The sequence below is a fragment of the Nylanderia fulva genome, unplaced genomic scaffold (assembly GCF_048542155.1).
Source record: "Nylanderia fulva isolate GAGA-0341 unplaced genomic scaffold, ASM4854215v1 Scaffold23, whole genome shotgun sequence".
Classification (NCBI taxonomy): Eukaryota; Metazoa; Arthropoda; class Insecta; order Hymenoptera; family Formicidae; genus Nylanderia; species Nylanderia fulva.
In genome coordinates this window covers 2,315,506-2,334,634 of record NW_028190293.1, presented here as the reverse complement: position 1 = coordinate 2,334,634, position 19,129 = coordinate 2,315,506, and the positions used below count along the sequence as shown (strand labels likewise).

Below are 19,129 nucleotides of genomic sequence, written 5' to 3'. Positions count from 1 at the left end.
TGTTATGTATGTAAACTATATATATTTTTATATATTAGATAAACAAAATGTCTGATTATATTATAATTTGTGACCGAAACTTAAACAGGTATATATTTTATATTTACAAATATAAAAATAATATGTCATCTGTTTAAATTTGTCACTATAAGTATATAATCAAATACACATTATGTATTTTATCTATCAATGTGATTATATAGTTACATATATAACAATAAAAACTAATCTCAACTTTTCAAAATATTGGCTACCGCGTCGCTTTTTTTGTAACGTCTTTGCGACGTAACATTTCATGTTAAATTTAACTTTATATTAAAATTAATTTTATATTAAAATTTTATATTAAAATTTTATATTAAAATTCATTATATGTTATTTCAATTTATTCTTATAAGTATCAATCACAAAATTACAAAAATCCGATAGACAGTTGATTAAATTTTTTTGTATATTACGTCACGTGTCATATTTTCTTGCGACTTTGCGACCAATGTACATAGATTTTCTCTTTCACGTATAGTGCTGGCAGGAAAGGAATCGCGCGATTAATACGGGATGGCAATATCATCTTTATAGCTGCTTTAGATCTTTTAAAGCTTTTACAGTAGCAATTTATTATCCAAAGTTTCGTGATTGCGGTATTCACACTTTCGACCCGAGGTTCGATTATTTACCCCGTTATAATTTAGTTATTATAATTATGTTTACTCGAGAATATTCATGTTGACAACCTTGAAGTTCGTAATTATTCCTACGCGCATATGATAATGCACCCCTAGAGGCTGTATTACGAATAATTTGTTTATAAACATGCAAACATAATAATCTTGAATTAGTGACAATTATGTATGATTTCTCTTCCAAATTACAGGTGAAATGCAACGTGCATTGCATATATGTTTGTTGTGTACACGCTATATCTTAATTATTTTACGGAATTATTAAATTAATGATTAATTGAATACGTGACATTCTCATGTTACAATTTACAATGTCAATAAACACGTACTCACATTGCATAATAATTTCTCCGAGAGTGAACAGAATTGGCCGTTGTATACATTTTCATGATATCGTGCGTTTTCCGCTTCGGGCGAAGGATTTTGCAAACTTTTATATTACATCTGTGCAATATCTCTCTCGCAATTTACATTGCAACAGCTTCGGTTATATTTGCCAATAAATACGATCATTGGTAATAATAAAAAACGTTTATATCGTATGCAAAATAGATTTAAAATAATATTCATTTATTATATATTATATACATATTTATTATATATTATATATGCGTTTGATATACGTCGAACGTTAGAAAAAGGAATTGCACATAGTTTATACATATATATCTCGATGCGGAGGGAAACGTGCACTCGATTGGGAATCTGAAAACAATGTGTGGACCAACGTGATTAGTTTTAAAATTTTCACAAAGGAACATTCGCAACCAGTCTAGTTGCGGTTCCAACTTCGTTCGTTTTTCCGTCTCTCGATTCTAGTATATATTCTGCAAGAATACATCATTCTCTCGAAAACAGAAGACTACTCCAATATTTAACACAGGCGCTCGCGTTGCATTCGAGAGAAACATTAATTTTCACCGAGGTAGCTTGTCTAGTCTCGAAGAAGAAGATGCAGACTATTTCTCTAACGAAGAAGAATGTATTCCGAGTACGGTGTTCAAGCATTTCACGAAGCTGCATGTACGTTATCCGTGGTCGCTTATTTCTGACGGCGAGGCGCACAGCAGCATCGTGTCGTACAAATAAACCACCGGTGAGCCGTTCATAATGGATGAACGTATTCGTAACTGGGCGAAACTTGCCGATTATTTTTCAGTCCAGGCACTGCTTCCCATACGAGATGCACGAGACTCGCCTACATACGATAAGACCACAATCAGCCATCGAAAAAGCTGGTCCATTCTGTCTGCTTTTCAATCTTGTCATAGGATAGATTCGGTTGCTGTGTGTTGTTCGTTTCGACTCTGAAACGACATTTCTACAGCCCGTCCTGTATTATTTTTTTTGTCATTTTTTCACACGAGGATTGTAAAATCAAACAAAGCAAGAATGCTTTAGTGATACTGAAAGGATAAAAAATTCATAAGCGAGAGAGAGAGAGAAAGATACAGTTAAATTGTTTGGTAATATAACATTTTGTTTTATTTTATTTTATCAAAATTTGGAAAATTAAACACAAAACATTTATTCTGCACTTTTATGATATTGTTTTATTACTGTATCATCACTTTTTTATATTTTTATATTATCTTTTATTATTTAATATGCTTTATTATTCTATAATATATATCTTTTTTATATATTATAAAATAATAAAGCGTATTAAATAATGAGAAAAATATATATTTGACGTTGCAGCAATATTTTTCTCGATGGATATTTTTAGATTCTTTTAATATTTCTCTTCTTCTCTCAATAAATTTTTAATTATAATCGTTAACTATTGAGAAAATAAATCAGATTTTCTTAGACAAGATGTATACTCATTAAAATCAAAAGCCTCCACCAACTTTCTACTTCGTCATTGATAAAAAAAAATTGAACAAGTTCTTCGCAACTATGTCAGCGAATTGACAGAACGATTGAAGGTGACGAAGAGGGAGGATGGGGTGTGTTATTCAAAGATCGCACGAACTTCCCAGATACTTCCCAGATGGTAAATGACAATGATGTTTGTCTCTTTGATGGGCTAGCACTTGCAAAATGTAACAAGGAACTATTCCTGCATTCTCCGATAATATCACCGATATTACTATCACTAACAAAGGACAACGCGTTTGTCGTTTATTTGAGCTTCATTATGACCTTTGTACTTCAAGTGCATTCTAAAGGATAGTGACATTATATTTAATAAGGAATGTGATTTAAATTTCCCAATGGAGAAACTATAGGTTGCAAAGCAATTATATTTAACGGATATGGAAGTATTATAAATTGCGCAATATTTCCACGTGTGTATATTTGTAAAAAGGGAATAGGAAGATAGAGTTTATTTTTTAAAAATATGACCAACTATCTCGTGGGTCAACCCTCCATTGGTGATTTACTGTCACGATATCCTATTGGTTGTCCGTATTTTTACAAAGAAATTGAATTTGTGAAATAAACAAAAAATCTACATACACACAATTACATATATACATATATGCTTTAAAAATATCATTAAAATATTTTATTTCAATAGATATAATATTGTTAAAAATATGAAGTGTGTTAGTGGAAAATATGATCCAATTTCAAATTTGTTGATACACTTCAATTTAAATTTATAAATGATTAATTATTATATTATTACGTTTGTATTTACGCAAAAATAAAGATGAAACATTTTTTCTTACAGTGTTACAAACTATTTTGTGGTGAACCTTTCCGTCGCCGATTTATTGGTTACCATTATATGCATGCCAGTTGCTGTCATCCAGGCGGACTCGATTGTATGGCGTCACGGTGAACTCATGTGCAAACTTTCTTCTTATCTTCAAGGTAAGAGAGAGAATGTTTTACGTTTAAAATTTTCAAAAAAAAAGAATCGATTGCTCTTATTCGATCTAATCACACTTGAAATCTTTCGCGATATGTTACTGTTCCATTTTTCGTAACAGTGTAACATATTGTTGATTTTATCACTTTTATGCTTTGCGTATTTTTGTCGGTATATATATTTTTTTAATATTTTACACACAAGTTTGTATGTAAAATATTAAAATAACAAGCAAACTTCTGGCATATTATTCCACCGTATGACAAAAAAATGAAATCAAGCCGATAAAAATTACGCGCTGATTTTATCGTTGCTTCGATCGTTTACCACGTCGGATGTTTATCAGACATCGGGTATCTACGTAAGCAACTCGATTATGCATCGTTCTACGGTAATGGGTTTCTGTTTTGCAAAACGCGTTTGGTTTTAATACGTTCGTGTAACGTTACCCCAGCATTCAATATGGAAAAAGCTCTCGTTATATTTTCATCTAAAATAATATCACTGTCTTTTGCACGCGTGTATTCTGGCGTAAAGCGCGCAAACAAGTTACGCATATTCGCATTTCTTCAAAGCATTTGCGCAAACATTTTTCTTTGCCTCGAAATATTCATAACCATTCGCTCTTAATTTAAACGAAACTTTCTTTCTCAGACAATTTAGAAAAGAATAACGATTCTTGTCGCGGTGATAAAAGAGCAAGGTGTTACAAATATATATCCTCGTCAAAATGATTTATTTTTCGCGTCACCCAGATAAAATGTAGACGCAAAATTCCATATGTAATTTCAAATATGTGACGCAGTGTTGGCGAAGTTCTTTGACAGCTTATGTTGTAACATCCAAAATTCAACTCATGTTCATATTTCACGTTTGTTATATGTGTCATTATTATCTTAACTAGACATGCTATTACCGTTCACGTGCATGCACACGTGAAAGAACAAGGAATGGAAAAGTGGGTGAAGGAAAATCAGAAAGCACTCCGCTATAAAAACAGTTTTCGCATTATTAATGGAGCGAAGATTTATGGAAATTATGATTCAAAACGACATGCATTATGCACGGTATGAAAAAACTAATTGCATAAAATATTAGATCGTAATTGCTTAAATTTAACATTATAATTGTATATATTTTTAGCTTTGATTTTGATTTCAGTAATCTATACGATCTAGAATAAAAGTTTATTTAATAATTTTTTTATTGAAATGTGTATTTTCCGGTGTTACAAGAAAAATAATTCACGATACTGATAACAGAGAGTAATTGATATTTTTCAAATTATGATTTTGTTTTTTTAAACGCACATTTAAAGTCCAATTATAATAAAAAAAAAAAAAAAAAAAAAAGAGAATATATATTCTATGAGACGTTTGATTTAACATAATCTCGCATATTATATATATTAATATCCTATAGCAATTTTAAAATGCGGTAGCATAAATTGATTTTGCGTATTCGCTAAGGCACATCTCCTTGCGACTTTTCTCTCTTCCTTTTTGCCAAATAATTTTCATTTTATATAATATCAGGCGTGGCTATATATTATATAAAATGAAAATTATTTGGCAAAAAGGAAGAGAGAAAAGTCGCAAGGAAATATATATTTATATATATAGTTGACGAAATCTTTTAAATAAAGGCTGGTGACAATCTCGAGCGAAGCCTTTGACAAAAGCGTAAAATAATGTAATGTATGCGCATATTACCTTGTAACTAAGTCTGCCTCTTTATAACGAGCTCTACAAAGGACCATTAATGATGTGAAAATCAAAGTACATAAATGTCCGCTGTTGACAAGATGGTCAAAGAAGGATATACGACATATGTTTTTAATAACTCGTATATAAAAATGTTTTTTATTACTTGTGATACAAGATGAAATTATACGTGAAACTACCTTTTAATTTTTCAGAAGTAAACACATTGTGCGGAAACAATACAATGTTACCATTGTATACTTCGTGTACACAATGTTTGCACATTCGTTGTGTTTCAAATATTTCATAAAGATTCTATGATATAAATGAATGAGAGAGATACGAAATTATAATTTACAATGCATACCAATTCCAGAAGAACAATAGAAAGAACAGTAAAAAGTAACTTTTTTGAACTAAACAATCGCAGCTGTGTGTCAAAAAAGTGACTTGAAAAATAAAATTCCACTAAGAATAAATTGGAACAGTTGTCCCTCCTTTTGTAGCGATTTGATCAAGATCCGCTTCACACGTTCGTGAAATCAGATTAGAGGAACGAGGATGCGACTGATCGAGAAAATCGCGACGACGGTGCTCGAAATTTCCTGTCCTGACCAAATAATCACTCGTGTTCATAGGTGTTGCCGTTGCTGCCTCGGTATTCACCATTACGGCCATGAGTATCGACAGATACCTAGCGATAAGGAGCCCCATGGCGTTTCGTCGTGTATTCAATCGCAAGAGTACCGTACTTGTTATCGTCGCTCTCTGGCTGGTGGCCTTGGGTATCTTCGCTCCCGTCCTCAGAGGGGTAAGTGAAATCTTGATTACGGATCGATATTGAGCTTGCATGCGTTAATTGATGAACATATTGACATTCGCCACAAAGAGAGTAGTCCATTTTCGCCGACGTGGTGTGTGCACGTGACGAGATCTTCGCTTCAACCGGTGAAAATAAAACTTATATATTTAACAAATTTATATATTTAAAAAAGTTATACATTTAAAAAAATTATGTATTTAAAAAATGTATATATTTTTAGTGTAATTTTTTGAATATTATTTTTATTTCGGAAGAATGTAAAATTGTAAATTTGTCACTTACGAAATTGCGAAATGAGAATGAGAATTTATACCGATCGTAACAATAAATTTAGAAACGGATTTACGTCAGAAGAATCGTCGCAACTGCTAATGCAGATCCACCCTCGCGAAGAGTATAAATGATATATGGTATACGCAAATTGGGATGTACCTTGATTCCTTTGGGAGGGACAGACTTTGAGGACCTATAGCACCGCTGGGATATATTTATTTTTCCTACATGCAAATCTCTTTTGGTCTGCCAAAAAAGAACATATTTGCTCGCGACGTGTACATTTGCGGTCGTTCGATTCGACGTTTCTGTGCTTTATGGCATAAATATTCGCATAAAACTTTTGGGCGTTTACGGCTTCTGTTTGATCTATCCATATCGTAAACAGAAATTTGGAATAACATTTTCAAAGAAAACCAATGAAACGTGAGAACGTCCTTCGGAAACCTCAGAAAATGCGCAAACGTTTGCGAGATTATCGAAGGGAGACTCGCGAAAACCGGATATTAAGTATCCGCGGCGGATACGCAAATAACGGATTAGTAAGCAGGTCCTCCAAGAAGGGGAAGAGGAAATAGAACTCTCGACAAATATAGCTTAGATTAAACTAATTCAAACAAGACGAGAGAATTGCATACACTGCAGAATGGGAACGCCGTCGTCATGCTAAAATTGATGTCGCGTGCGAAACGCAAGTCGAAGTTTCCGTGACTCGACCCAGTCACATTAGTACCGCCCTTTCGCACAAAGCTGCGTCTGATGTGCTTACATCTACGTTTTTCCAGAGCAGTCACTTCGCCCGATACACTCGCGATGCATTGTGCATGTATATACTCTATCTGACTGACGATCGAACGAAATGTACGCAACATAAGGCAAAGTAAGCTGCTCTTTCTCCTTTTTTTCGCAGTTCCTCTTCGTGAATCATATGAAAACCGATTGCCTTTCGAGCAGGGAAAACGGCAATGCACAGATTCGATCAAATACATGAGAAATTATTAAGAATCATATCTCGTAGTGCGCCTGCATCTTGAAGTGCTTAAAAATATATGTGTTTGCACAATAAGAATAAGTTTTTGTTAAATATATCAATATTTTTGTAGATAATTAAACTTTATGTAAAATTCTTTCATTTTTTTTTTTTTACATCTAAAAATATTTTATCATCGTATTTCATCTCGAACAGGATAAATTTATGTATCCTTGGAACCTTTTAATCTTTTAATCCGACATTGAATTCGTAAGTCACCGCGCAATACAGAACATCTCGAGAAAACCAAAATCTCAAAAGCAAAATTCCTGCAGAGATGAGAAATATAATACACGCTAAACATACATTTTATTATCTATTTATATACGTTACAAGACAGGAGACACTTGTGAGTGAGAACGTCAGCGTGATATTGTTCGGATGAGTGGATCGATATTAAACGTCGACAACCAAAGTGCTATCTGTTTGTGAAATATAGTCTCGGGAAGAATCATCTTTTTGTTGAGAGGGTGCAATTTAAAAAAAAATGTATTTCTTCCTTTATATTCTCGTTTCAAACATTATGACGTCAAACAAATCGCTTAACGTTACTTATCTTTAATAGGATACATAATCGAATTAATTCATGTAAACGTAATAACATTTCATCTGATTATAAACTATAATTAATATGATCAATTAACGAGATATCATGGACTTTATCGATCACTAAATTCCATTATTGTTACTTTTGTTATAGAGCTAAAAAGAATAAAAATGCATAAAAAAATTAAGTGCATAAAGAGAACGAAATGTATAAAAAATTAAAGTACAATAACGGCAGCCATTCTTTAAAATGTATGAAACATTGTTTGTAGCGACAATGAAAGAATAAGAATAGCATCATATGTTGATCGTCACCAAATGGATTCTGAGTCCACTGCAAAATAATCAAAGATTACTGAGAAAAACGTAATACAAATAAATAGCAGGCAAATGAGGATTCGCATGTCCATTAGTTAAATTAATCACGTGTACATACATCATGGGACGAGATTATTGATTTTTGAAGTACTTCAATCCGCGATCTATTTAGCGCCTTAATGGCGATGCAATAATAATTAATCGCATGTAGAAAATGTACATCTAAGTAAGGAAGAAAAATTGTTGAAAAAATTCGTAATAAATTATTGAAAGCTACTTGATACGTGAAAAGTGTACCATATTGTATTTTAAGAGAAACTTTTGTACAGAAATTACCTTACTGCATAATGCAACGCAACGTTACGCCCGCTCTATGAATTTTATCTTTCCCTGTAGATGACTCTTCACAGTCCGACCACATTCTTCAACTTAACTTTGCCCGATTCCTCAACGATAAGAGGGAATTTTTCGCACGATATCTCGCGGTTGCCACCGACCTTCTACATTTGCTCGGAGGATTTCAGGCCACTAGGCATCAGAGCGCATGTCTTCGGGACTGCATGCTTCATTCTTGTTTATGCTATTCCGGGTAAGTTTACATGATTAATAATGAATACTCTCTCTTTCTCTCCTTTTTTTCTCTTTCACGGCTTTATTACAAGGAAAGTAATATCGGTCAATATGGCTTCGAGCAAACTTTATACGAGAAATAAAACGAGGAAGAACATCGACACAAGAATATATCGGTCACGTATTACAATAAGTAAAATGTAATTATTTTACCATTGCATTACTTCCAGTTATTATCGTGCATTATTGAAGTGCAATATTAATAAATTCTTATACACGCTCATATTTGCTATATTTACAATTCCATATGAATTTATATATGGCCTGTAATATTTTAGATTTCTCGAATTCCTGTAAGATTTATCAGCGATCATCATTTTTACTTTTAATTTAATGAAAAAATTTTTAAGAATTTAAAATCCTTCCTTCTTTCATCTCGTTTCTTTATAACGGCTTAGAGGAATTTCTTAATATCTTAAATCACCTCCGAGATATATATATATATATATATATATATATATATATATATTATTTCACTTTACGCGAACCTGAATACTAAATCACTTCGTCGTGCCTAGAAATAAGAAAATATGCATTCTTGTAACTATGAAGGTAGGTCAAAAACAAATACTCGCTGATTGATTTAAATTTAAAGAAGATGACGGAGCTTTGCACGTGACATGGTACCTAAATATCCTTAACACGTTCAGTGACGTTTTTCCTCCGTATAATTTTACCTCCTACACTGATTTAATGTAAAATCCCAAGATGCAACATTATTATTATCTTTGAAGAAATTGTCATTTTGAGAGTTAGATGTGACCGTGTTAATGCGACAACAAATTTTTTAATCTTGACATTTAATAGTGTTAATTTATTCTCTCAACACCCAATAACTCGGACAAGATTGGTAATTTATCTTCGTTAATGATTTCTTCACAATGCTCTATCTATTGGGTGTTTTGACCAATTTAGGATTCGTCGTAATACTGGCCTACTCGATGATGGGCCGCACCCTCTGCTCCAGGAAGCCGCCCTTCGACTGTGACAGTGTCGAGGGAAGCGCCAGCTCACAGCAGGTTAGATCAAATTGTCTTTAATGTAATATATGATGTCCAATGATCATTGATTCACATGAAATGTTCATTAATTAAACTGCCAATAGTTTGCAATATATATATATCGTCCAAAAGTGCGTTGTATCTTTTGATGAGTAAAGAGTCGAGCGGGAATAGCTACTGCAAAACAATTTAATAACAGCTTAATCAATAAACATTTCATGTTATTAATAATAATGACCATTGAACATATAGCTTATTTTAAGCACTCTACATATATGTATATATATATATATATATATATGTATATTGTATCTAAAAATACATATATACGTTATATTTTACATTCTTCCTCTCGTTGCAAGAGAATTATTTCATTTTTTCGATAAAAAAATCCGCAATTTCGTTTATTTGTCGTATCGCAATATGTCAATTGCATGGTGCGGGATTGTAATCGCTCAGGTGGAACAAATGTGAAACCGTTACACGACGATGCGTCTGTGTATGTATTTACAAAGCGATACCTGATTTGCGCGAGCACGAATCATTTGTCATAAATCTATTTTGCAACTGCGCGCCGATTGCGAAAGTCCGTCGAAAAACATCTTCCCGTCGAGTTTAATCGAATCGCGTCATTCCAGATGCTTTATGACAGAAATCCCTCTCTGGTTTGTTAAAGTCTGCCCAGTCCATATGTGAGCTCGACGCCGATAATTGCAATTCGATGACGGGAAATTTGCCATCCCATATTATTCTCTCTCGCCATTCGCGTTCACTCTTTGACAGGTGTTAAATACGATTCAACTTTTATTAAAATCCAGTGTTAATAAAAACTTGATTAAAATTCCCTTGCGCAAAAAAAAGCTGTAAAACAAGTTTTTTATATTTAAAAAATTTCTAATTATAACTTGGAAGATATACATATATCCTCATCACTTTAAAGTTCCACAGAATAGGCACTCACGCTTGATTTAAGGCATTTCTTTTCTTATTTTGTCGCTAATCGATTTGTCGATAAAGGGTATAACGTATAAAAAAGATGAAGGCAATTTGGTCCATAAGCTACAATTTATTGCCTCTCTGAATTAAAACTAATGAAGACGGAGGAAAATTGTAATAGAAATTAGCCCTTTGTTTCGTGATACTGATGCGATTCTTTCCCTACACCGCAGTACCATCTGCGTCACGGTGCGAGAAATTAGTTACAAATAAACTATAAACGAGCTCCACAAACTTGGTGAGATTGTATTGTATGTGTGTACAATTTCTCTCCGTGTGATACCGTACAATTTCTGCAGCGGGATACTGCTAAAGAATACACGTGCACATACCCGTGACTACTAGTGACCTTCCACAGTATAAATAACGGCTAATAACATAATTTCTATGCGTGGAACAACCTTTATTTTCCGCAAAATTATTCCGATGACACGAGTGAAACTTCTCCAAGTGCTTACCAATGATTTTTTACAACGCATATCGGTTTGCCGCGCATATTTTATAAAAGAAATATCATATCTCCGTTCAAATGTCATCCGACGAAATTCGATCCAGTGTAACAATCGATCGGCTTGAACCGGTCAGTCAGTCGAACTTCCATCTGTCCTATATAATTATTCGAAATCTATCTCCGTTAATCTCCGCGGAATTCATTAGGCATACGATTAATTCCAATCTAAATTCAGTAGACACACTGATACCTCCTATTCGTAGAGTTTCAGACTGGTACGTGAGAGGAGACGAATTGCTTGGATATTGCTCCTCCTTGCTGTACTCTTTGCCCTGTGCTGGTTGCCGTACAACATGCTCAGATTGTTAATCGATCTTGGAGTTATCAGTGAGTAGCTCGTTAAATATCTTTATTTTCCAAAATAATATCTTGTTGTTATAAATATTGGTATCAATGCGTATATAATTGAAATATATATCTTCCACTTTTCTACCTATATATATGCATATTTATTTTTAAATTTTATTACGATCGTTTAATTACAAATAGACTACGAAACGAACTCTATAAAGCATTCTATCTCTTTTACTTTTACGAATCTGTATTTTTTATGATTTTTGCACTTTGCAGTTCAAATATTTATGCATTTGAAATACTGTCCACTTCCAATTTTACTATAGTATATTCATGCATTTATTCTTTATGATCAATCGCGTATTTATCTCCATTATATAGGCTTCCGCTTTATTATGTATTATAGGAAAATATTAATTTTATTTTTTCCACACAAACAAGTAAATATATCTTTTATAAATCATGGATCGTACGAATAAATAGATAGAATATACATATAGAGAAATTTGCAAATATATTCAATTTTCGACAGATGAATTACTAGATATTTTCGAATTAATGAAGCAATATAAACAAATATGTTATTTTGACAGCTGAGAGTGGGTGGAGGATGTTCGGTTGATAAAATCCTCGAAATTACTCGAACCAAGAAACCTTTAAATACAACGATAATTTAATATTTGTTGCTTAGATACGCAAAACCCGAATAATATTACACATATGAAATTAGAAACCAACCATATACGCAATGACTGCGATGATACACTTTAATTTTCAAAATGTGAAAAATATATTTGCATACATTGTGTAATTTTATATATTTTTTTTTCTCTTTTTCTTTTCGATAGAGTTTTATTTAAGACCAAGTACAAAAATTACCGATAATAAATAATCTCATGATAATACATTCATTGCAAAAAGATGAGTCTTGGATAACATATTTCAAATTTAAAATTGTATCCGAATTAAATTATGTAAATACGCGAAAATTATAATAATAGAACTTTTCAAACTTTTTAAGCTTCAAAATTGAAAAATAATCTCTATTTTAAATTTTGTACGCATGTGTGCTTATAAAAATTAATCAAAATTTACAAACTACATGAAATATATATGTTTTTGCTTAATTTTCCGAGTTACTGAGTACCTTGTACCTTGTTGTGAACAATGGATAGTTTGTTGAAATGAGCATGAGTTTCATATTGTCAGTCGTTATTTACTTTAAACCTTTGTTGACGAACCTCTGAAAATCGGTTGCGTATGAGTTTCCTCTTATTATATCGTTACATCACAAATGTATTTCTTCTCTTGTAATTGATTTAATATTCCCTCTTTTATCTATTATATGCTCTCATCAATAGTATATTTTCCCTCTCTATAATTCAAATTAAATTGCACTAATTTTCTTCATTCGTCTTCTACGTATGTTCCTGTAAAGAAATGGAAATTTTACAAATTGTCGTTTAAAGCCCTTGATACAAAACAGATTATCATTTGTAACGACGTGATTATAAAAAAATGTGTCATCAAATTATAAATTCTCTCTCTCATAATTTTCATTTATATTTTGCATTTAAATACTACTTTCTCGGAAATGAAAAAAAAGTACGACCGTTTTCATACACATCGACAACATACAAAAACGCATGAATGAATATTAATTAATTCTCGACACGTATCAGAAAAGAGACTATTGGAAATTGTTCGCAGAAGAAGGAAGATCGATATCGGACGCTCTCACGTACTGCTTGTTCCTAGGACACGCAAATAGCGCCCTGAATCCCGTTGTCTACTGCTTCATGACGCGCAATTTTCGTCGCAGTGTTTCAGAGATTCTGCGTCGCACTTTTCATGGTTTAACGCGCTGTAAACCTCGCCGCAAAGTAAGTACCAATTATATACAGGAGTGTGTGAGTGCATGAATAAATATGTATATAATATGCATAGTATATACTTGTATGCGTTAAAAGAGATATTTCCACAACTCTTCGCCTCACGGAATCGCTAAACTGAGTCCATCAAAACGCTCTTTCTCTCTTATATAGCTACATCTTTCTGTATCAATAAATACATATTTCGATGAAAGTATATTTTTCAATACTCTACTATTGAAAAATGTATACTTGATACTCTCATTGAATTATTTATTGCTAGAAGATATTTCCGTAGTAATAACCGAGCGTCCATTTATAGTTCTCTCGCCGATCATAATATTAGCTGATCATTTAATGCATGAACGCACGGTTGCGGCTGATTGCATAAGCTCGTTTTACAATGTCGAAGAAATAACGATAGCAAATGGAGGATTGCTTGAATATTTGCCATTAGTTATGCATCTCAAATAAAAAAAATTAAGTTCTTATGGAAAATACAGCTTTTTTAAATATTATTCAGAAATAATAGCTGATAGATCACTAAAATATTAAATTTAATTTTGCAATGTATTTTGAATTTTATACGTTTCAAATTACATGTTATTGCAAACTATAGATTGTTGACACAATATAATATAGATTGTTTCTATTCTAATTGAAACTAATGATATAATGATTGTAAATAAAGAGAGAAATTCAATGTGTAAACCAGTAATAAATCATTAGCGTTAACAAATAAAATCGCTATTCTGTCAGTTATACCTATAAGTACCGGTTCTTTGTTATATATTGAAAAATATTTGTCAGTAAAATAAAATTTATATTTTAAAATAACGATCCAAAATCCTTTAATTGGTATATTATTTGCATTTTTGCTGATGTCTGAATAGTTTTTAAATAATTTCTTTTTTTCTATTGGATTCCAACTGGAGGTTTTTTTTCGTTTTTTAAGAAGAAAAGAACAAAAATTCCTTTTGTCACTATATAGATGTTTATAGAACTATCCAAGTACACTCCCAAGCGAATTTATATATGTTTCACCTGAGAGAACGTCTATGAGCACCTCTCACATATCTTTCAATTAGATTTTCCCCTTACCACTTTATTTATTCATCTTTCATGGCAATCATAATTTCTTACGAATTTTATAGCTATGTAATGGAAACTCGTCAAGTTGCGTCTTTCAATTCTAAGGTTTTCTTCGCCGCGCAAAATCAATTATGCAACTTACAGAAATGTTTAAGATAAGCACTCAACATTGGAAATATAAGCTCAATAAAAGCAAATCCAATTATTTCCCCATTACATTCTGATGTTTTATCAAGCAATTGAGACGTAAATAGAATACTATCAATTATATTAAATTTATATATATATATATATATATATATATATATATAGCATTTTTTTCATGAAATAATAACAATCTCTAAATTTTGTATGAAGCTTTGCAGTGGAATAAATGATGGTTTATATTCAATGCATCATAATTAACGAGACTGAAGATGAATTTGAAATGCTAATTAACGTATGTTTGATATGCCTGTTGGCGTAATAATCGCTTAACTATAATGAATACTGAACTTGCGCCAAGTACTTCGTCGCAAGTTCCTCACTGCAAATAGATGCAAGTGCATTCTCCTCGTCATGTTTCAAGCACGTTCTATATTTCGATATAAGTTGTATCACTATGAAGTACTCCGATTACAATTAAAACATTAAATCGCAATTGTTCTCTATAGTTGAATGCTTCCGTTCTGCCAAGGGCTGTCGATCAGTGGATAAAATGAGAGAAAATTAAATGTGCATTCTGCGCAACTTTTAAATTGATCTTTAATGCCATCTTTACCATGGGTAGAATTAATGGCAAATGAATCCTTCTACGTTATTTTAATGAATAATGTTATAGCTTGAACATTTTACATTCTCCTTTTTCTATATCTATATTTGCGCAAATGCAATAATTTTAAAACAATTGACTAAATATGAAATTAATGTAAAATTTTCCGCGAATAGTTTATACACAGTTACTCTCTACTTTAAAAAGATAATTTTTTTTACAACAAATTGATTCTTATAGCCCGTCCTTATAAAATTTATGTTCGTGAAAATATGTTATCACATATTTTCTCTTTCTCCAATTTTCTTGATGAAATTCTAGGAATCAAAGCAATGAAAAACTCAATAACACCAGCGCGCTTGCCATAAACATTTTTGCTTTTTTTTATTGCGAAATATACTGTTTTACGGAGCTTTACAAGAACTGAGTTTTAAAAATTCTTTTATCGTTATCATAAATTTATATCTCTCAAACTTATTCATCACGATCGTATCTAGAAGTAAAACAGAAAAAAATTTGGATCTCGCGGTAATATCTCTATAAGATGTTTTCTCTTTATAGGTTTATGTCAGTTCTTTATTTCAGAAAAATTCGGTGAGATGTAAGTTTTCGATTTAATAGATAATCATAACATTTGAATAAATATTGTATCGCCAGATCGGTAATACAATGTAGTCAAAACTTACAAGGCCAGAACTCGAACTTATCGAGGACATATTATATAATTTAGATATATTTGAATATATCGAATATATCTTTTTATGGTGTCATTGAGACTATTTATAAAAATGTAGTAGATATAATCGATATTATAATAAAATCGTGATGACAAGCATGCAGTAGAAATCAGTGGTAGAAATCATCTGTATATTTAATTCTCTGAATTGTGTCAAAGTATAATTACAATTTGTATAATTACAATTATTGCAATTCTCAATACGAGGAAATAATAAAGCTGACAAGACTCAATATCAAATAATACAATAAATAATAAAACATAAACCGAGATTTTAATAACTTTTGTTCTTTTATGTAATTTTTATATATGTAATTGAGATTTTCCGGGAAACAAATTAAAGAATAATAAAATATATTTTGTATTAAATTTTTACGCGTATATATATGCGACAAAATTTAACAGTGTCTGCTTAATTAAAATTCGATAGAATCGGTATTGTGATTAAATTAGTAGCTTGACTGATTTAAATTATTTTTTGAATTGTTCGTTCTGGAATATCGACTGGAATATTTAACAAAGTTTTCATATAATCCGTTTTGCAAGGTATCATGTACTAATCTCTTACACCTCATGTGTGTATGGTATCATCTGACTTTAAAATCTCACGATATATGAATGTATCCCGATGTGATTTAATATATATAATAATATTCTATATATAGATTTTAAGGATGCAAACAACCAATTGACCTTTCATTTTTAATAACTTACTATTTAAAAACTATTGATAATATGTTTGCTGAAAACTAAAGTATTATCGATCTATATATATATATATATATATATATATATATAGATCGATTATATAGATCGATAATACTTTAGTTTTCAGCAAACATATTATCAATGGTTTTTTATATATATATTTATATATATATAAGTTTTATATATATATATATATATATATATATAGATCGATTATATAGCTCAATAATACTTTAGTTTTCAGCAAACATATTATCAATGGTTTTTAAATAGTAAGTTATTAAAAATGAAAGGTCAATTGGTTGTTTGCATCCTTAAAATCTATATATAGAATATTATTATATATATTAAATCACATCGGGATACATATATATATATATATATATATATCTTATAATATTATAATATTTGAAGATATCTAGTCTATATAAACATTAGAGTTAAGTATTCAATCAATAAACCGATAATACGCAACAATTTAAAGATTTTAGATTCGAGACCAAAATGTAATGAGTGCATACAAATTGAATTAGTGGATAAAAATATTATAGATGTAATGAGTGCATACAAATTGAATTGATGGATAAAAATATTATAGATGATGTCCTAAATCTAAATCATAATACTAATTTAAATTATATTAAATTATGTAACATAATAATTCATTATCTTTCTACCTATAATTTGATGAAACTATTTTTACAATTTGATAGAATAAAAGTAGCATATTTACAATTACAGCAATTATAACGAATATTTTTGCTGTACGCTATTGAATCTCTGGAATTCCACGCGTAAAACCGTAATCAATATCGCGGTTTTATAACGGATTTTTTTTAAGCGAATAATTAAATTTTAATACTTTTTCACGTTTATTTCTTTCTTAATACCAATTAGAATTTCCGTTCCAAAGTATCTTTCTGCACTAAACAGATCGCTATAGTACTCTCTTTCAAAGAACTGCTCTCATTGCAAAATTCCTCTTATAGCTCTTTTATTTTCTTGAAGCAAATTTGCCGTTGAAACCAAATTTAATTTACTTCCTTTCGTACGTAAGAGAGAACTATATGATAAGCAAGAAAAAATTTCCGGCCGGAATATTAAGTATTTAATTATATAACAATAAAGTAAACTCAAGTTAATTAATCCATTTATATTACAACGCGAGAGATTCGCGTATATCAAGCAAAAAACAATGCGCAGTTAAATACGGGATATTTTTGTTACGTATGTTCTTCATTCCACGTCAAGTGTTTAGTCTCATTTTTCTCAATTTAAACTTTTTACTATATAAATACTATCTATGCAATATTTCGTACATATTTTTATATTACAGCCAAACTTCGAGCTGTTCAAAAATTCATTCGTTTTATGCAGAATTTATAAACATTCTTTTTTAAAATATGTCTGTTTATAAAGAGCAATAAAATTTAAATTATTTCTCGAAAGATTTAAAAGCTCAAAAATCTCACAATATTTTCTCTAATTTCTACCGGATATTGTACAGAACATTTACGTTTTATAAAAATAGTTTACAAAATATTGTTATATTGTAAAGTTAATATTTTACAAAAAAATCAATTAAAACAAACACGCAACTCATGTGTTTTTATATAAAAAAACCAATACGAAACGCAATGCGTATACGTGCAATATTGTAGGTATCTTGAGTACATATGCACGAGAAATTCGCAAATTCTAATATATATTGCTATACGTTACTTGTTCAAATTATTTATTTTATTCTGTATGCACCAGAATCGCGTATTCATATTTCATGTTGTAAGTTTGTTCAACCCCTGGGACTTAATTAACTATGTTCCATTTTCCTATGTATATCTGACATAATAATATTTATCACTTCGCGAAATCTCTTTCCTTTTATATGCAGCTTAATTAATGGATATACATCATGTTATATTAATTAAACAATATAAATAAGAGATATTTTTTTGTATTTGAATTCTGTATTATCAAGTTTTTATATTTATATATGTATTATACAATTATTGTTAGGTATTAGATGTTTCACTATTTTTTTAAATTTATCATGCATATTAAGAGCGTATAAAAATAATGTAAAGTTAAAATGTTTATTCTATGAAAGATAAATTTTTAACTTTTTTTAATGTAATATACTTTTTATGTTCTTTGTCATTTCATAAATTTGAGCAATGCAAGAAATTGGGATGGAATCTTTCCGTGAATGGAGAGATCCTGTTGGGGTTTGGATGAAGTCCCTTAACTCCAACGAAGCTGAAAATATGCAATACGGCTTCGGCTAAAAGTCGGTTCCACTGCAACGTTTCCGTAAAAAGAGATATATGTATATAACAAAT

The 19,129-nt window shown here is 30.9% G+C and overlaps 1 protein-coding gene across 5 annotated transcripts in view; it reads left to right on the top strand.

The window, feature by feature from the left end:
• Gr10 (gustatory receptor 10) overlaps positions 1 to 19,129 on the top strand; it is a 30,435-nt gene that overhangs the window by 6,695 nt on the left and 4,611 nt on the right. For all 5 annotated transcript variants that reach the window (XM_085483019.1, XM_085483016.1, XM_085483018.1 and 2 more), the window contains 6 exons: positions 3,367 to 3,509; positions 5,849 to 6,021; positions 8,597 to 8,789; positions 9,746 to 9,849; positions 11,542 to 11,665; positions 13,343 to 13,515. In XM_085483019.1, coding sequence (XP_085339145.1) covers positions 3,367 to 3,509; positions 5,849 to 6,021; positions 8,597 to 8,789; positions 9,746 to 9,849; positions 11,542 to 11,665; positions 13,343 to 13,515 — 910 coding nt within the window. The remainder of the gene's footprint in view (positions 1 to 3,366; positions 3,510 to 5,848; positions 6,022 to 8,596; positions 8,790 to 9,745; positions 9,850 to 11,541; positions 11,666 to 13,342; positions 13,516 to 19,129) is intronic.